The sequence below is a fragment of the Mustela lutreola genome, chromosome 4 (assembly GCF_030435805.1).
Source record: "Mustela lutreola isolate mMusLut2 chromosome 4, mMusLut2.pri, whole genome shotgun sequence".
In the NCBI taxonomy this organism is placed as follows: Eukaryota; Metazoa; Chordata; class Mammalia; order Carnivora; family Mustelidae; genus Mustela; species Mustela lutreola.
Window position 1 is genome coordinate 52,995,005 of NC_081293.1, and position 18,830 is coordinate 53,013,834.

General features: G+C 37.5%; 1 protein-coding gene across 22 annotated transcripts in view; it reads left to right on the forward strand.

The window, feature by feature from the left end:
• USP54 (ubiquitin specific peptidase 54) overlaps positions 1–18,830 on the forward strand; it is a 123,742-nt gene that overhangs the window by 50,669 nt on the left and 54,243 nt on the right. For 7 of the 22 annotated variants that reach the window (XM_059169907.1, XM_059169910.1, XM_059169906.1 and 4 more), the window contains exons 2-3: positions 11,535–12,111; positions 16,869–16,961. In XM_059169907.1, the coding sequence (XP_059025890.1) occupies positions 11,965–12,111; positions 16,869–16,961 (240 nt within the window). In that variant the 5' untranslated portion in view covers positions 11,535–11,964. Of the gene's footprint in view, positions 1–11,255; positions 12,112–16,868; positions 16,962–18,830 lie in introns of those variants that run through there. The other 15 variants (XM_059169913.1, XM_059169917.1, XM_059169914.1 and 12 more) reach the window with 5 other exon arrangements.

Consider the following 18,830-nt stretch of genomic DNA (forward strand, 5'->3'; position numbering starts at 1 on the left):
TTAGCCACCCCGGTGCCCCTAAAGTTATAAGTACAATGATGAGAACCAGGAAGTTAATATTGGTATAGTACTGCCAATAATTGAAGACCTTTTTTAAATTTCACAGGTTTGTCCACCGGTGTTCTTTTCTATTCCAGGATCCTGTCTAGGTTCTCACATTGCATTTTAGGTGTTGTTATTCCTTAATTTCCTGGATTCTGTAAACATTTCTGTCTCTCTTTGTCTTTTATAACCTTGATGTCTTTGGAGAGTATTGATCACTTGTTTTGTCAGTTGTCCCTGAATTTGGATTTTTCTGGCGTTTTTTTCATGAGTGGACTGAGACCATATGGTTTAGATAAGAATACTATAAATAATGTTTTGTCTTCAGTGTATTATTACCATGGGATACATGATGTTAGTATATATTATTGCCGGTGATGTGGACCTTGATCTCTTGGTTAAGGTGGTTTCTACCAGGTTGCTCCATGGTAAAGTTACTGTCTTTTCCTTTGTAGATAATAGTATCTTGGTGGGGATACTTTGATACTATCATTTGCATAAATGTCATATTCTCTACACTTGAAATTAGTAATGTTTACTTAGAGACATCATTGAACTTTATTATGAAATAAATCCCCTTAAGGAGACCTATCTCCTTCTAAGCTTCCCGTGCCTTATATCTGGTTTCATCAAAGGATCCCCAGGCTCTGCAGCAACAAATCCTTTCTAGTCTTCATTGATCTCAGTGATATTCATGTCACATTCATAATGAGGTCTCCAATGTTAGTTACCTGTAGATCTCTGAACCTTGTTTACCTCACTATCTCTTAGGGTGACAGGCTTTTCCTGGCTCAGTGTTCCTCTAAGCCTCATCTCTCTTTATGGATAAGCCAGTTTCATTTCAACAAATATTTGAATGCCTGTTTTGGGTTTTTTAGGAACAGAGGCAGAGAGAAGCTAACTTTGTTGATGAAGAATGCAGTAGGGGATAATTAGAGTGGCTTTGGCTATAGCCTGGTTTATTACTTTGGTCTGAGAAAAATGGCAGCAAATTTTGAGGTACTGGATATATTCTTGTGAAGTAATTGTTCTTTGTATTTCATTAATACAGAGAAATAAAATGTTTTTCTAAATTTAATTGGCTTCTAGAGCATTACTTCTAATGCTGGCAATCTTAAGCTATGGTCTTTTAAATGTAGCCCTGTCATTTTTATTCTGTCAGCTGTGAGTCCTCAGTGGAATTATTACAGTGGATTTTTCAAGAATGAAAAATCCAGGGACACCTGGGTGGCTCAGTTGGTTAAGCTGCTGCCTTCAGCTCAGGTCATGATCCCAGCGTCCTGGGATCAAGTCCCACATCGGGCTCCTTGCTCTGCAGGGAGCCTGCTTCTCCCTCTGACTCTGCCTCCACTCTGCCTGTGCTCGCTCTCGCTCGCTCTCTCTCTGACAAATAAATAAATAAAATCTTAAAAAAAAAAAAAAAGAATGTAAAATCCAAATGTGCATCAACAGTATAATTTAGCTATTTAGTGCTATTGAACTTTATACAATGAAAAACACATACTACATGTTACTTTAATTAAGAAAATAAAAATTTATTAATATTGCTGAATTTATTTTTTTTTTTTTTTTTTTTTTTTTTTTAAAGATTTTATTTATTTATTTGTCAGAGAGAGAGAGAGTGAGAGCGAGCACAGGCAGACAGAGTGGAAGGCAGAGGCAGAGGGAGAAGCAGGTTCCCTGCGGAGCAAGGAGCCCGATGTGGGACTCGATCCCAGGACGCTGGGATCATGACCTGAGCCAAAGGCAGCTGCTTAACCAACTGAGCCACCCAGGCGTCCCAATATTGCTGAATTTAAAGTAGCTTTTTGAATTACGTATTTTCTCAATAATATATACTTTAGAAACCTAATTTCTGTAATATAACTCATATTACCCAGATATATATAACTCAGATTCTAGGGGCCTGGAAGCTCATATAATTGAGGGGTTCCTGTTTAAGGAAAACATTTTATAAAAGTAAAAATTAGGTATTGGACCTTGAGGCCCTGTGTAAGAGAGGGAATCTGAAGCTTAATCTTCCCTAGTTTCTTTGTAAATCTGCCTCTAATTGTGGGGGTCTGCAAAAAGGTTAGGACCCAGTTTTCTATCATCTCACACATGGAAAAGTTTTTAGCCTGCTCATAGGAAGCTAGTGTGTTCAGATTGGGAACAATGTAGGACATACAATTTAGTATCTCTACTACACAAGGAAATAATAGGTAATAAGGTAACATGCTTCTTTCCCAATTTTGGCTTCTAGTTTCTTAGAAGTTTACGTGATATTAGAGACTACAAAGGAAAGCAGGCTGTTTTGATGTAGTAAGTTCCAGGAGCTGTGTAGTAATAATGATTAAATAAGTATAAGGAAAATTAAAGGTTAAATAAATACAAATATTTATGTTCAGATTTTCTATTTCTTCATGATTCAGTCTTGGTGGGTTGTATATTTCTAGGAATTTATCCAGGTCTTCTAGGTTATCCAGTTTGTTGGCATATATTTTTTTAATAGTAGTTTCTTTTCTTTCTTTCTTTCTTTTTTTTTTTTATTTTTTATTTATTTTTTTTATTTATTTTTTTTTTTTAAAGATTTTATTTTTTATTTGACAGAGAGGGACACAGCGAGAAAGGGAACACAAGCCGGGGGAGTGGGAGAGCAGAGAGCCCAATTCTGGGCTCAATCCCAGGACCCTGGGATCATGAGCTGAGCCCAAGCCAGATGCTTAATGACTGAGCCACCCAGACGCCCCTCTTTTCTTTTTTTTATTTAAAAAAACCTTGATTTTTTTCCTCCAAATTTTTATTTAGATTTCAGTTAGTTAACATAGTGTTATACTGTTTCAGGTGTAGAATTTAGTGATTTATCACTTACATAGCCTGTACTCATCACAGCAGGTGCACTCCTTAATGCCCATCCCCTGTTTGATATATCCAGCACTTCCCCCCACCTCCCCTCTAGTAACCCTCAGTTACTATAATTTGTTCTCTATAGTTAAGAATCTTAACAGTAGTTTGTTTGCTTGGTTTTTTTCTTTCTTTTTTTTACAAGATTTTATTTTTAAGTTATTTCTACACCCAACGTGGGGCTCAAACTTAAAATTTTTTTTTTTTTTTTAAGATTTTATTTATTTATTTGAGAGAGAGAGTACACGGTTGGGGTAGAGGGGCAGAGAGGGGAAAAGAGGGAAGGAGAAGCAGGCTTCCCATTGAACAGGGAGCCTGATGTGGGACTCAATCCTAAGACCCCGAGATCATTACCTGAGCTGAAGGCAGGCACTTAATGACTGAACCACCCAGGCACCCTCAAACTTACAGTCTTGAGATTAGGAATCACGTGCTTCACTGACCAAGCCAGCCAGGTGCCCCTTCACAGCAGTTTCTTATGATTCTTAGTATTTCTATGTTATTGTAATATTTCTTTCATTTCTGATTTTGTTAGTCTTCTTTCTTAGTCTAGCAAAAGAGTTGTCAATTTTTTTTATTTTTTGAAAAATCCAACTCTTTATTTTATCTTTTCTATTCTCATTCTAGTATGTTAACTTGATTATGAGAGTTCTTTCACAATATATACATATATCAAATCATCATGTCGTACACTTCATTATATACTACATTATAATTTTATTTGTCAATTATACCTTAATAAAGCTGGAAAAATTTATGAACACGCTTATTTGGCTCCTTAGAGTCTATTCAGTAATAGTAAAATATAGATCACTATAACTTTCAGAGTTGAGAGCAACACAATATTAAATTTTTATATGCTGTTTCTCTTCCTTCCACCTTTGATTGATTACTCCATAGTTGTAGCACTTGGCTGGAAACTAGTAAATGTGGGTAAAGATGATAACGTTTTCTGTACAGTTTGTGAATAAATAGCTGCCAAGTAGCCTACTATCTCTAAGTTTGTTGTAGTTTAGGACTGTTCTTTGTAGAATGCTGTGAGTCCTTTGGTTGCTGCTGTGAGGGGCAAAGTGAGAGAGGAGTTCTAGGCAATAGACTATGGAGATGTCTTAATTTAAATTTCAATACATTTGTACATACAGCATCATTGCCATTATCAGGTGGTGGTGGTTCTTAATCATCCTCTAATAGACATAAAAATTAAGCAAGATTCTGTATTTCTTTTTATTATTTAAAAATTTTTAAAAAAGATTTTATTTATTTGAGAGAACACAGAACACACACAAGAGGCATGAGCACAAGCAGGAGGAGGGGCAGAGGGAGACGCAGACTCCTGGTTGAGCAGGGACCCCAGCAGGATTGACCCTGGGCTCAATCCCAGAACCCTGAGTTCATGACCTGAGCTGAAGGCAGGTGCTTAACCAACTGAGCCACCCAGGCACCCAAGATTCTATATTGAAACTGTATGTGGAAAACTGCCACCAAACAAATAATGAATGCTCACCAAGTTTCTTTCTTTTCTTAAAACTAAGTATCTAAGGATATGACTCTTGGATATAATTGTAGAGACCTTCCTAGAGTGGTGCCTGGCTGGCTCAGTCTGTAGAGCATGTGACTCTCGATCTCAGGGTCATAAATTTGAGCCCCACTCTGGGTATAGTGGTTACTTTGGGTGTGGGCTAAGCATCTTCCTTCAGCTCAGGTTATGATCTCAGAGTCCTGGGATGGTTCCCCACAGGAGGCTCCCTGCTCAGCAGGGAGTCTACTTCTCCCTCTCCCACTGAACCAGATATTGGCTCCATCCCAGGACTGTGAGAATGTGACCTCAGCTGAAACCAAAGAGTTGGAGGCTTAACTGACTGAGCCACCCAGGCGTTGCTTAAATAAATCAAAAGAAAAGGGGGGGAAAAAAAAACCTACTTCCCTAGAATCTCACCAGCCCAAAGCTGTGTAATGTCTCTTAAAATGTTTATAGTGATGGTGAGGAAAAGCCAGAAGTTTTAACTGAGTCATATTAATACAAAAATACCTTCCTTGATAAGATGAAACAATTAATTTGGAAAGTTAAGAAATATATAGCTCATACTTTATATATATCTGTAGAGTCACAATTTATAAACAGAAAGATGGATTATATGACAAATGGAAAAAACTTTGATAAACTTTTGTGATACTATGGGTGCTTGGGTGGCTCAGTCGGTTAAACATCTACCTTTGGTTCAGGTGATAATCCTAGGGTTCTGGTATTGAGTCCTGCATTGGGCTCCTTGCAAAGCAGGGAGCCTGCTTCTCCCTCTGCCTCACCCTTTCTCTTTCTCTCTGTCTCTCATGAATAAATAAATAAAATCTTCAAAAAATTATTTGTGATAATATGTCTGGCAATAACAGATATATGGATATAACACAATTGGCTTCTGACCTCTATCCAGTCCCTGTTCTCAAATGGGGTGGGATAAAACTCTGTACCCTTTAGGGATGGAGGGTAACATAGGTAGGGGGAGGATCATAGAAACATTGGTATAAGGGAAACACTGATCTTAAATAATGGAAAACTTTGGGGCACCTTGGTGGCTGGGTTGGTTAAGCCTCTGACTCCGGATTTGGTCTCAGGTCATGATCTCAGGGTCTGAGATTGAACCCTGCCTTAGGGCTTCATGCTCAGTGGAGTGTCTGCTGGAGATTTTCTCCTTACTCCCTCTGCCCCTCCCCACACTGTGTATGTAAATAAATATAAATTTAAATAAAAATTTTAAATAAATTTAATAAAATTTAAATTTAAATTAATTTAAAAATTTAAAATTAAAATTATTTAATTTTTAAATTAAAATTAATTTTAAAATTTTAAATTAAAATTAAAAATTTGAATTAAATAAAATTAAATTTAAATAAAATTTAAATAGATCTTTTAAAAACTATTGAAAACATATAGGAGTTAAGAAGTGGGTGATATATCTTCAGGCTCGGGGTAGTCAAGGAATTTTTTTTTTTAAGAAATTTATTTATTTGAGGGAGAGAGAGTGAGAGCGCACAGCAGGGAGAGGGCAGGGGGAGAGGGAGAAGCAGGGAGCTGAGTTCAGGGCTTGATCCCAGGACCCTGGAATCATGACCTGAGCCAAAGGCAGAAGCTTAACCCACTGAGCTGCCCAGGCACGCCTGTCATTTCATTTTATACGTTCTCTCTTTTTCTTATTAATGCATCCAGTGACTCCAGGATCATGTAGCATCAAGGTAGCCAGTGTTAAGTGCTACAGAAAAATTAAGAAGAATGAGGCCTATGGAAAAGCCAGTAGGTTTTGCAATTAGGAGATTTATTTATTTATTTATTTATTTTTAAATGATTTTATTTATTTATTTGACAGACAGAGATCACAAGTAGGCAGAGAGACAGGCAGAGAGAGAGGGGAAAGCAGGCTCCCCGTTGAGCAGAGAGTCCGATGTGGGGCTCGATCCCAGGACCCCGGGATCATGACTTGAGCTGAAGGCAGAGGCTTTAACCCACTGAGCCACCCAGGCGCCCCTAGATTTCTTTAAATGGAGATATTCCGTGAAGTAAAATTTTGGTGGTGGTGGAGTAAAGATCAGTACCATGTCCTGAAGAGATTGATGGTGAGCATGTAGAGGTAGCAGCTGTAAATTATTAATTGTAGAGACATTTAGCAGTGAAAGGTCCAAAAAAATTTGGGACAGTAGGCATAGGAGTTAATAAATTCAAGGTGGTCTTTTTTGTTGCTGTTTTTGTTTTTCAAGAATATAGGGTATCTCTGTGTGGATGTCTTTAAAGGGAAAAGAACTCATGAAGAGGAAATGTTAGAAAGTAATGGTAATAACAATCATTTATACAGTAATTACTATATGCTAGACATCAAATTAGTACTTTGCATAAATTTTTTTTTTTTTTTTTAATTTTATTTATTTATTTGACAGAGAGAGATTACAAGCAGGCAGAGAGGAAGGTAGAGAGAGAGAGAGGAGGAAGCAGGCTCCCTGCTGAGAAGAGAGCCCGATGTGGGACTCTGATCCCAGGACCCTGAGATCATGACCTGAGCCGAAGGCAGCGGCTTAACCCACTGAGCCACCCAGGCGCCCAGTACTTTGCATAAATTAATTTTAATTCTTATAATAACAAACAAGATACTATAGATGTAGTTGGGGATTATTGACATATGGAATTGAGGTAGTTGCTTATTGATTTATCAGGGCAATATAGTTTCTTTTTTTAGATTTTATTTATTATTTATTTGAGAGAGAGACAGAGGTAGAGTGAGCACGAGCAGGGAGGAGAGGGAGAAGCAGGCTCCCCCTGAGCAGGGAGCGTGATGTCCTGGGAGCCCACCCCAGGACACAGGGATCATGATTTGAGCCAAAAGGCAACGCTTATAGTTTCTTAAGTAAATTATAAGTAAACTGCAAATTATAAGTAAACCAGCAATATAATACAAGTTATAATTGAGTAAATTATAAGTAAACTGCTATCTAGAATAATAGAAACTAGAAACATGAGCCACTTTCCTGGTTAATTGTTTGGATATCTCAGTGGAGTGCCAGTTTGACTTCCTAATGTTTGTATTACTTTTGGCGTTAATCACTTTTTTTTTTTTTAAAGATTTTATTTATTTATTTGACAGAGAGAGATCACAAGTAGGCAGAGAGACAGGCAGAGAGAGAGAGGAGGAAGCAGGCTCCCTGCTGAGCAGAGAGTCCGATGCGGGACTCGATCCCAGGACCCTGAGATCATGACCTGAGCAGAAGGCAGCGGCTTAACCCACTGAGTCACCCAGGCACCCCAGCGTTAATCACTTTTAATGGGGCTACTGTGCCTTCATTAGAAACTCAGATACAGGGCGCCTGGGTGGCTCAGTGGGTTAAGCCGCTGCCTTCGGCTCAGGTCATGAGCTCAGGGTCCTGGGATCGAGTCCCGCATCAGGCTCTCTGCTCAGCAGGGAGCCTGCTTCCTCCTCTCTCTCTGCCTGCCTCTCTGCTTATTTGTGATCTCTCTCTGTCAAATAAATAAATAAAAAATCTTTAAAAAAATAAAAAAGAAAAAAAAAAGAAACTCAGATACACATCATGGTTTTTCCATTTGAATCATTTATCACTTGGACATGGTCATTCTTTGTAGACCTTCTAAAATGTTACACTGTTCCTTGTAGTAGGCTCAACTGTTTGCCTTTTTACAAATAGAAAGTTAAACTTCGTATTTTAAAAATAACTGTAAAAAAAAATTAAAATTCAAATGTTTCCCCAAGCACATAAATTGTTCTGATATATCCCTTGTCTTTTGTGAGGCCTGCTGTTCTTTTTATATAATTAGAGGAATTATTCCTGGTGGCTTACCACTTTGTAGTATCCTGAGGTCCCCAACCAGAATTTACTTTCATACTTCTAGGTATTGCGGTTTGCTCATTCAGTGGAACTCGTTATTCATCCTCTGTTTGGCAAACTTGCTAGCACTTTGGCATGCTTATTAGTAAATCTTAACCAGCGTGTTAAATCTGTATTGTGCCATTGTTTTACAGAGCCCCCAAAACAAAGTTCAGGATGTTTAAGTAGTTAGGATTATACAAAGTAGTAAAAATGTGGAAATTGAACCCATGTCTTCTACCTCCAAGCTTAGTCTTGGTCCCATTTGTATAATATCGTAATTATTCAACATCACTTGTTCTTAGAACAACTAGACATTATACTGTATTTTAAACTCTCCTTTTCATAGAAATAGTATTAAAGCTTTATTCCATTCTACTTTACCCTCATATCTATACTGTTTTGAATTTATCTTTCTCTTTTTCTCCTTTTTCTTTTTTTCAAATTTTAATTTGGGATTGCTAATATTTTCTGGCTATTATCTACCAGCTTAATGATTTTAGTCATTTTTGCATTAAATCATGAATACTATGTACATTACAAAGTAATTTCTACATAATTTTAAATTCTTTTTTTTTTTTGCATATATCAGTTCTCTTTCAACTTAAAAAAGTGGCTTAAAACTTACAGTAAAGTTACAAGTTACAAGAAATGGTACAAAGAATTTCCCATATCCCTTTTAGCCACATTTACCTGTTGTCAACATTATTGCTATATTTGCTCTACCATTCTCCCTTTCTCTCCATATTTACAAATATTCACATACCCACACCCATATATATATATATATATATATATATATATATTTGATTTTCTTCTGAACCATTTCAGAATAAGGTGCAGACATGCTCTTTTACCTCTAAATACTTGAATATTGCCTAAGAAGTTCTTTTTAAAAATAGGTTTTTAGATTGATCTGGGTAAAACTTTTAATTGACTTTGTCATATATCTTACTAGATGGCACAGTAGAAGGATTATGTTGTTTGGTGTTGGACCTGCAACTTAAGTGAAATGTTTTGTCATCAGTATTTCTTGGGATCATTTGTTACTCCCTCTCTTGACCCTATTCTTTCTGGCTCTCACCTCTAGTTTCTGATACACCTAGAGCCAGTGTGAGAGCTTTTTGCCTTACCCTACATAATGCTGCCATTCAGAGCCTGAGAATCTTTTTTTCTGTGACTGCTTTTTTTTTTTTTCTCTTGGCTCCCTGAACTCAGGGGTGTGTATCATAGGGCAGCCTGAGTTTCAGTAAGCTCTTAATGTGGATACTGGAAACCCTACCTGTCTGCCAAGTCCTTTTGGCTGTGAGCAAAGTAGAGGCTTGGTACTTGTCATTCCTTTGCAGCAGTTGAGCTGAAGGAATGCCACCTGGCTTGTTGAAGTTGCTTAGTAGCTCTGAATGGGGTGTGTATGAGGGTGTATATAGAGAGTTGAGGGTCTTTTAATCTGTGTGGGAGATATGGGATCCTTCCTGGTGCCATGCTAATCATCAGGGAGTATTTATTGAGTTCCTCCTTATGATTAGCACTATGATAGGAGCTTTTGAAAGTCTAATAAAATACATAATTAAAGTCACAGATTTATAATAGTTAAAAAAATTCTAGTTCTGCCACTTACTAGTTGATTTGGGCAAGTTAAGTCTCACTGCTGTTCTGTAAAATGGAACTGTTAACACCTCATAATAGAGCTATTGTAAAGAGTAAATGAAGAATGTTAAGTATAGTGTTTAGTATTTGTCTGACACTAGTTAGTATTTCATTTCATACAGTCATTCGGGATATATGACTGATACCATATAAAACAAATAGAGAGTAATAAAAACAAATAGAGAATAATATGATACTACAGTGTGTAGTCAAATACTTTAATTGTGACATGTAGATTATAAATAGTCTGGGAATTTAGAGAAGGGAAAGAACAGTCTTGTGCAACCATTTAATGTTCCTGTGCCTCAGTTTTTCCACTGGATATACTGGGTAGTGCTAGGTGATCTCTTAGAGAATGATTAAAATGCTTTAGCATTTTTGCTTTTTAGGTGGTTCATTTGATGTTAGGAACTCAGGAAGGGAGAAGCGTGGGGAACTGTTGGAAACCAAATTTAATACTTAACATTCTTAATTTTTTCCTTATATGGACATGGCAGCCTTAAAGGAAAGCTTAAAGCTGGAGATAGAAGTATTTCCTTCCAGGAAAGGTGTCTGCTTTGGTATTTCTACCCTGTTGCTTCACTGGCATTTTTAATTAGTTGAAAACTAATGTTGGTCAATGAATGGCCACTGATTATGAGTGCCTCAGATTTAATCTGAGAAATTATTTGTAACCCATATTATCTCTCTGATCCTCTGGCAAAAATAAAACACACAAACAGGGCAGGAGATTTAGTTCTCTAGGACTTGATGTTAAGGACATATGGCTTACTTGCCTTGAGTGTTTCTGTGAGATGGGACATCTTTCCTCAGAACAGAGTCCAGACTGATAACTTGGCCTTCCATGCCTTTAAACAGGCTTTCATAGTCATGAACATGTAAACGTAAAACACCTTTAAAAATTTCTTTATTTATAATATCTAACAGAAACTGTTCCAATACTTCATCTGGTATATGTTTACTTTGTTACTCTGATTTTGGAAAGTTGGTGTTTTGTTTTTGTTTTTGTCCCAATCAACTTTCTTCTAGAAAATTTCAGAGAAGTTTCCTGTGAAAGTAAATCTGCTCATACCTTTGTTTTTTTCTTTCCTCTTTGGCTTGACTGCTTTTCCTTTTTGTTGTTGTTAAGGTTTTTTGGGTTTTGTTGTTGTTGTTGTTGTTGGGGTTTTTCTTGTGGGGGGGGTGGGGGGGTCATTGTTTGCCAAGGTTTCAAGTTTATAGTGAGAGGTGAGGCAACGTTGATCTTGGCAGAATAGCACAAAGCCAGTAGAGTCATTAAGTGACGCAAGCTTTTAGGTTTTTTTTTTTCTTTTTGTTAAAGCTCTCTGGCAGAGCTGGCTATTCTAGTCACAGAGGAAAAGAAGAGAAGAGACATCTAAAATTCTGGATGGAATGATAGAAGACTTTAGGGGTGTAATAAAAAAAGAACAGCAATTAGGAAAAAAACCACAAATAATTCCAACATATTTCTTAACCTTTGTGGATTTTATGTCAGTTGTTTAGAACTTGAGTTTTTACTTTAGATGATGATGGGACAAGGAATACAGAATGTGAGGAGGGTTGCATGGGATTCTTGCTTATTTGTCTGCTTCTCCTTCCAGTTGGGAAAATTCTTCAGTCTACAAGAAGCATCATCAACAAGTCTAAGAAATACATCCTACCGTGATCCTGGATTCTGCTGGAGTTGAGGACTACAGCCACTTCACCACTATTTTATGGAGGCAATTCAAGAAAAATAGAAGGACACAATACCTAAGGATTTCTCTGTTTATGTTAGTACTGTGCCATGTTAAATTTGGGGCATTGTTTGGAGCAAGTTGGAGATGGCTCTGTCATGTGGATCTAAGAAGATACCTGAGTTCCTTGAGCTACACAGATGATGTTTGGAAGGTTGTACACTCAAAGTATTTCAGCATAAATTCATTGAATTCTGGATTCTTTTTTTTACAAGTCAGGACTTCAGCAGACAGAAACTTTTTCCCAAAAAGATACAAAGCCTTTTCTGAGTTTTCAAGCTAAATGTGAACAATAATGTCTTGGAAAAGAAATTATTTTTCAGGGGGCCGTGGTAGTGTCCAAGGGATGTTTGCACCTCGAAGCTCAACCTCCATAGCCCCCAGCAAAGGCCTCAGTAATGAGCCAGGACAAAACAGCTGCTTCCTCAACAGTGCCCTGCAGGTAAGGGCAATTTCTTTCTTTCTGGTGAACTTTGATTCTTGGTTGCTGGTGCTATGTTTCTAATAACTCTTTTTTTTTTTTTCTTTTTTAGGATTTTATTTATTTATTTGATAGAGTGAGCACAAGTAGGCAGAGAGGTAGGGGGAAAAGGCTCCCCGTGGAGCAGAGTCTGGTGTCAGGATCGATCCCCCAATAACTCTTTTAAATATAATCCTTGATGGTCTCTGTTTAAGGTTGGCAGACTGTGATCATTTTTAAGCCTATCTGTGTGATCTTAGGCAAGGTACTTATCTCTTCGAATAATTACCTTATTTGTAGGAAAATGGGATTAATAATGATAACAGAAATAACTGTGACTACTACTACTTACCTGCCTGAGGGGAAAGTCCATGGACGAGATGATCTTAATACTTGTTTATTGGTGCGCCTGGGTGTCTCAGTTGGTTAAGCGTCTGCCTTTGGCTCAGGTCGTAATCCCAGGGTCCTGGGATCGAGCCCTACATTGGGCTCCCTGTTTTGCGAGCCTGCTTCTCCCTCTTCTTCTGCCTGCCGCTCCCACTGCTGTGCTCTCCCTCTGTCAAATAAATAAAATCTTAAAATAAAAATACTTGTTTGTTGACTTTCTTTTTGCTTCCTTTTTTACCTTTTGAGACCAAACTGTATCGCTCTCCTTGTTTTTCTCTAGTAAAGAAAGCAAAGTTCTTTCCACTAGTCAAAGACTTCTAGGTGTATTACTCTTGTCTTCATTAGAAGGCTCTTAGCATTCAGGCTCTTAGCATATACACTGAATGGAGTCTAGTCTTGTCCATTTCTTCTTCTCCTTCCTCTGAGCTCTCTTGTAGTGGTTCATGATTGGTGTCTGGTCAGATATGCTTGAACAAACGTAGTGGAAAGTAATTCCCCTAAGGTGTGATTTTCTATACTAGATTTTCCCTTCTGGTATTGGTTGCCACACTAGTGATAGCAGAATCCCAAAGCTTCTTGTCTGCCTGCCTTCTTTGCCTTGTCATGCACATAGAATGTTAAGTTCATCCCCTTTGGCCTAACTTTCAAGCAATTACTTTCCCTTCTTTTCTGCTCCTCAGAATAAGAGTAAATGAAATTTGCCACCCAAGATAATTATGCTGGGGTAAAATATTAGTGTATTGTTCAGATGTAATGAGAAAAGAAGTTGCTATGAGAGAAGAAAAGACAAGGCAATGTATTTGGTATAAAAAGCAGTGGACACTCTCTCTAAAATAAATCTTTTTTTTTTTTTTAAGATTTTATTTATTTATTTGACAGACAGAAATCACAAGTAGGTAGAGAGGCAGGCAGAGAGTGGGGGGAAGCAGGCTGCCTGCTGAGCAGAGAGGCTGATGTAAGGCTCAATCCCAGGACCCTGGGATCATGACCTGAGCTAAAGACAGAGACTTTAACCCACTGAGCCACCCAGGAGCCCCTAAAATAAATAAATAAATCTTAAAAAAAAAAAAAAATGGACGGGGGCGGCCCTGATGGCTCAGTTGGTTGAGCAACTGACTCTTGGTTTTAGCTCAGGTTGTGGTCTCAGGGTCGTGAGATCAGGCCCCGAGTCGGGCTCTGTGCTTAGTGTGGAGGAGTCTGCTCTTGGGACTTTCTCTACTTCTCCCCCTGTCCCTCTCTCCTGCTCTCTCTCATTGCTTCTCTTTAGAATAAATAAATAAATCTTTAAAAAAAAAAAAAAGCACTGAGGGGTGCCTGGGTGGCTCAGTGGGTTAAAGACTCTGCCTTCAGCTCGGGTCGTGATCCCAGCGTCCTGGGATCAGCCCGCCTCAGGCTCTCTTCCCCCTCTCTATGCCTGCCTCCCTGCCTACTTATGATCTCTCTCTCTGTTAAATAAATAAATATAAAAATCTTAAAAAAAATGCTAGACTTATGAATTAGTTCTAGTGTAATTGTAGACTTGTGACCTTGTACAGGTAATAGTATTTCAGTTTCCTCATTTGTAATATAAGACTCTTTCCAAGCTTATTTATGTAATAAAGTTTCATACTTAGGATGCATGGCTGGCTTAGTCAGTGGAGTATCTGATTCTTGGTCTCAGGGTTATGAGTTCAGGCCCTACACTGAGTTAACAGATTACTTTAAAAAAGTTTTATACTCGGGGCGCCTGGGTGGCTCAGTGGTTTAAGCCTCTGCCTTCAGCTCAGGTCATGATCTCAGGGTCCGGGGATCGAGCCCCACATCGGGCTCTCTGCTCAGCGGGGAGCCTGCTTCCCCCTGCCTCTCTGCCTACTTGTGATCTCTCTCTCTATCAAATAGATAAATGAAAATCTTAAAAAAAAAAAGTTTTATACTCTCAGTTTTCAAATTTTTATTGGAAAACACTAAAAAATCCTATGCTGTTAAGCCTAGAGAAAGAATTTAACTATATTCCCTCATTACTACCACAAACTTAAGGCAGTTGGGTGGAGTTTGTTAGATTTTTTTTTCCACAGATGCTGCATGTGAGTTTTTTGAGTGACATTGCATAAACTAATAATACTTTTGGATTTTAGAAGCAGGCAAAAAGCGGCACCTGGGTGGCTCAGTGGGTTAAAGCCTCTGCCTTCGGCTCAAGTCATGATCCTGGGATTGAGCCCTGCATTGGGCTCTTTGCTTGGCAGGGAGCCTGCTTCCTCCTCTCTCTTTGCCTGCCTCTCTGCCTACTTGTGATCTCTGTCTGTCAAATAAATAAATAAAATCTTAAAAAAAAAAAAAAAAGCAGGCAAAAAAAAAAAGTGTTGATATAGGTGTATGTTTATCTCCTTCTTGGCCACAGTCCTGTTTTGATAATTCTGTTTTTTTCTATATGCTCTGTCTGATTGAAACAACAATATTTATGACTTTCTGTTCTAATTTTCAGCGCCATATGGAATACATAACACACACACACAAACACACATTTATAAATCCATACTTAAAGATTGAGTCATTGATGGTTTTGGAGTGCCTATTGTAATCGTGTTACAAGTTGAAAATAATTGTTTCTATAAACTAATATTCTATCTTTTAAAAAAAAAGATTTTATTTATATTTATTTGAGAGAGAGAGCACATGCGGGGGAGCAGCAGGCAGAGGGAGAAACAGGCTTCCATCCAGCAGGGAGCCCGATGTGGGACTTGATCCCAGGACTCTGGGATCATGACCTAAGCTGAAGGTAGACAATTAACTGACTGCACCCCCCAGGCATCCCATATTCTGACTTTTGATATGAATGCTATGTTGGCCACAGATGTATTGAAGCCATTATGTTTATTATAAAAAGATGTTACTTATTTGGGAGTACAATGTATTTTGAAGAACTTCTGGATTATATACTTTGAAGACACATAAGTAAGAAGAAGCTCCACAAGTACATTGCCTTTTCAGATATGATGCCATTTAAATGTTTTCCAAGCAAGTGGAGCTTCCTGAGGCATTATGCTATATATTATACCATTTCTTTTTTAGCTAAAGTCCATATTCTATTCAGATTTCCTTAATTTTTGCCTAGTATCTTTTTCTGTTCCAGGATCCCATTGAGGATACCACAGTTACATTTACTTATCATGTCTCCTTTGGCTTTTCTTGGCTCTGTCAGTTTCTCAAAATTTCCTTGTTTTTGATGATCTTAACAATTTTGAGGAGTAATACTATTCGTGTATTTTGTGGGATGCCCCACTATCGGAATTTGTTTGATATGTTTCTCATCATTAGACTCTTCTGGGTCTTGAGAGGAAGACCACAAAAATAAAGTATCCTTTTTATCATATCATATCTAGGTTACATACTATGAACATGATTTATCACTGTTGCTATCACCATTTTTTTATTCTGTTGACATAAAGGTCATACATCTCTTAGAAAGGTCCAAAAATTGAGAAATCTAGCAAAGACAAAATTCTACACTACAATTCAAACTCTAAAAAGTTTTCAATACCATATGATTTCACTTACATGTGGAATCCAAAAAGCAAAACAAATGATAAACAAAAAGCAGAATCAGATTTATAAATATGGAGAAAAATTGATGGTTGTAAGAGGGAAAGGAGATGGAGGGGTGGGCAAAATGGTGAAGGGGGGTGGGAGTTCCAGTTATGGAATGAATAAGTCATGGGGAGGGGCATTTGGCTGGCTTAGTTGGTAGAGCATGTGACTCTTGATCTCAGGGTTGTGAGTTCAAGCCTTAGGTTAGGTGTGGAGATTACTTAAAAGAGTAATAAAACCTTTAAAAAAAATCATGGTAATAAAAGGGAACAGCATAGGGAATATAGTCAGTGGTATTATAATAGTGATGAATGTGACAGATGGCAGCTACACATGTGTTTGTAAGCACAACATAACATATAGACATGTGGAATCCCTATGTTATATATCTGAAACTAATGTAATGTGTATCAACTATATGTAAAAAAAAAAGTTTGTTCCAAAAAATTTTTTTTCTTGTGTGGATCATTTAAATATACCCTCTTCTGCAGCTTTTAACCCATAAATTAACACTTCAGGATCACATTTGATGTATGTTATACCTTATTTTCTCTGTGTAAACTTCCTTCATTTTCAAATTAATGTGTTTTTTAGAATATAGTTATCTGCTCTCATGTTAGCTACCTTACCCTTTTTTGACATTTGTTTTAATATACTAGAATGAGCTTTTCTCTTGAGAATGAAGATATATTCTGTAGTCATTACCTATGTTTTTTTAAATTCTTAACTCTAAGATCAAATGGAAGCTTTTTGTAGAGTAATGAAGTATTTCCTCCCTTTTTTGCCAGGTTTTATGGCACTTGGACATCTTCCGACGTAGCTTCAGGCAGCTTACAACTCACAAGTGCATGGGTGATTCCTGCATCTTTTGTGCTCTCAAGGTAAGGTTTTCAAATTTGTTTCTTCTCACCACCATTAGGCTGCCAAATGATCAATATTGAGGTAGTTTGGTTAATCAGAGTGATGCTAAAGAATTTTTTATTAGTGCAAAGATGAATATGATTAGTTTTTCTTGCTTCGAGAAATTGTTACTTGGCTTAGGTTGTCTGTTTTTCGGAAACTATTTTGTCCATACAGCTCTATTTAATATGATAGGATTTTATTCAAATGTACTTAGACTTTGAGTATTACCTGAAGAGATAATTCTAAATTTTTATTTTGAAAGAATAAACAGCCAGGTATTTTTAGTGGAATTAACTTTTGTCTGTTAAAGCTAAATTTAGCAACAAACTCTTCCTATTGAAAAAAGCCAGTACTAACATTTTTTTATTCCCTGATGTTTCCCATTACCACATTTAATAGATTCATTATACCCATTCGCGACCCCGTTGTCTGACTTCCAAGTTTTTCATTTCTGAATAAAATGAAACCCAAGGATTCAGAGTATGCTGCAATAGAGGAAGAACTAGGTTGTATAAAAGGCCCCATTCTCAATTACTTTATCTGTTGTCCAACATTGAGCTTCTCTGTGTTTTTTTTTTTTTTTTTTTTTGGTTTGTATGTACAATGGATTATTTATGGCTGGATGAGTCTGCATGAGTTCTGATAAGCATATAGTGTCACTTTTCAGACTCAAGAAGTCATTCTTGGTTTGTGACAGGGATGCTTGAGTGTGGTCATTATAGATTTAATTTAGTTGTTTTTACATCTTGAAGTAAGAACTATAATAAAAATCCAGGAAAATTTCCCAGTTATTTCAGATGTTCACAACAACAGAGCAGCATCACTTTGGAGTTTTAAGTCCATGTTGGGCAGATATTTTTAGAAAGAGATGACTGAGTCTTCTGAACATTATATCGCCTGGGTCACAAATATCTTTTTTCTTTCCCCCTTGGAAGCACTGGAATTTTTAGCAAAATATATGTTATTGATTAATTGGGAGTTCAAATGTGAATTTTTTTTTAAGACTTTATTTATTTATTCAACAGAGAGAGATTACAAGTAGGCAGAGAGGCAGGCAGAGAGAGAGAGAGAGAGAGAGAGAGAGAAGGAAGCAGGCTCCCTGCTGAGCAGAGAGCCCGATGCGGGACTCGATCCCAGGACCCTGAGATCATGACCTGAGCTGAAGGCAGCGGCTTAACCCACTGAGCCACCCAGGCGCCCTCAAATGTGAATTTTAATGAAACCAAATCTTTTACAAATTGTAACATTTCTGACTGCCCATTCCAACAGAAGTCCATCCACGAGAGTATTTGGCTTGATTTTCTGAAGGGCATATTAACATTAAATATCTAATTTTGGGTCAGCAAGAAATATAGTGGTTCTCTGGCCAGCAAATCCAAGAAAAGTCTAGTTCATGGCATTAAAATCCTAAGTTAGGTACTTGCTAGAGAAATTTGAATCCTGGAGAAATCTCTGGTAGAAGAATCTCTTGAAACTAGAAGCTCTAATCTGTACCAGGAAGTAATGATAGAACACCCCCTTGACGTGACTTTGATTAGTCAGGACTGTGTCATCCAATTCCTTGACCAAGGTGGGATTCTGATGAACTGGCTGTACCAGTGTTGTTATGTTTTAATTTCCAGAAGTACAAATTGTTATTGTGATATAAATTAGTATCATTATAGAAGCCAAATAGATGAAGAAAACCAACAATGGGACTTCATGGGATACCTTCTGAGAGACCCAAGTAAGAAAGGAGGATATTTTTCAACTTATGAGGCTGAGGATATATCTTGGGACTCTTTCAGAGAAGCAGTTGCTTATGGCAGATGGGTAAATGGGCTTGGGGAATCAAAGGCTCTGTTTTA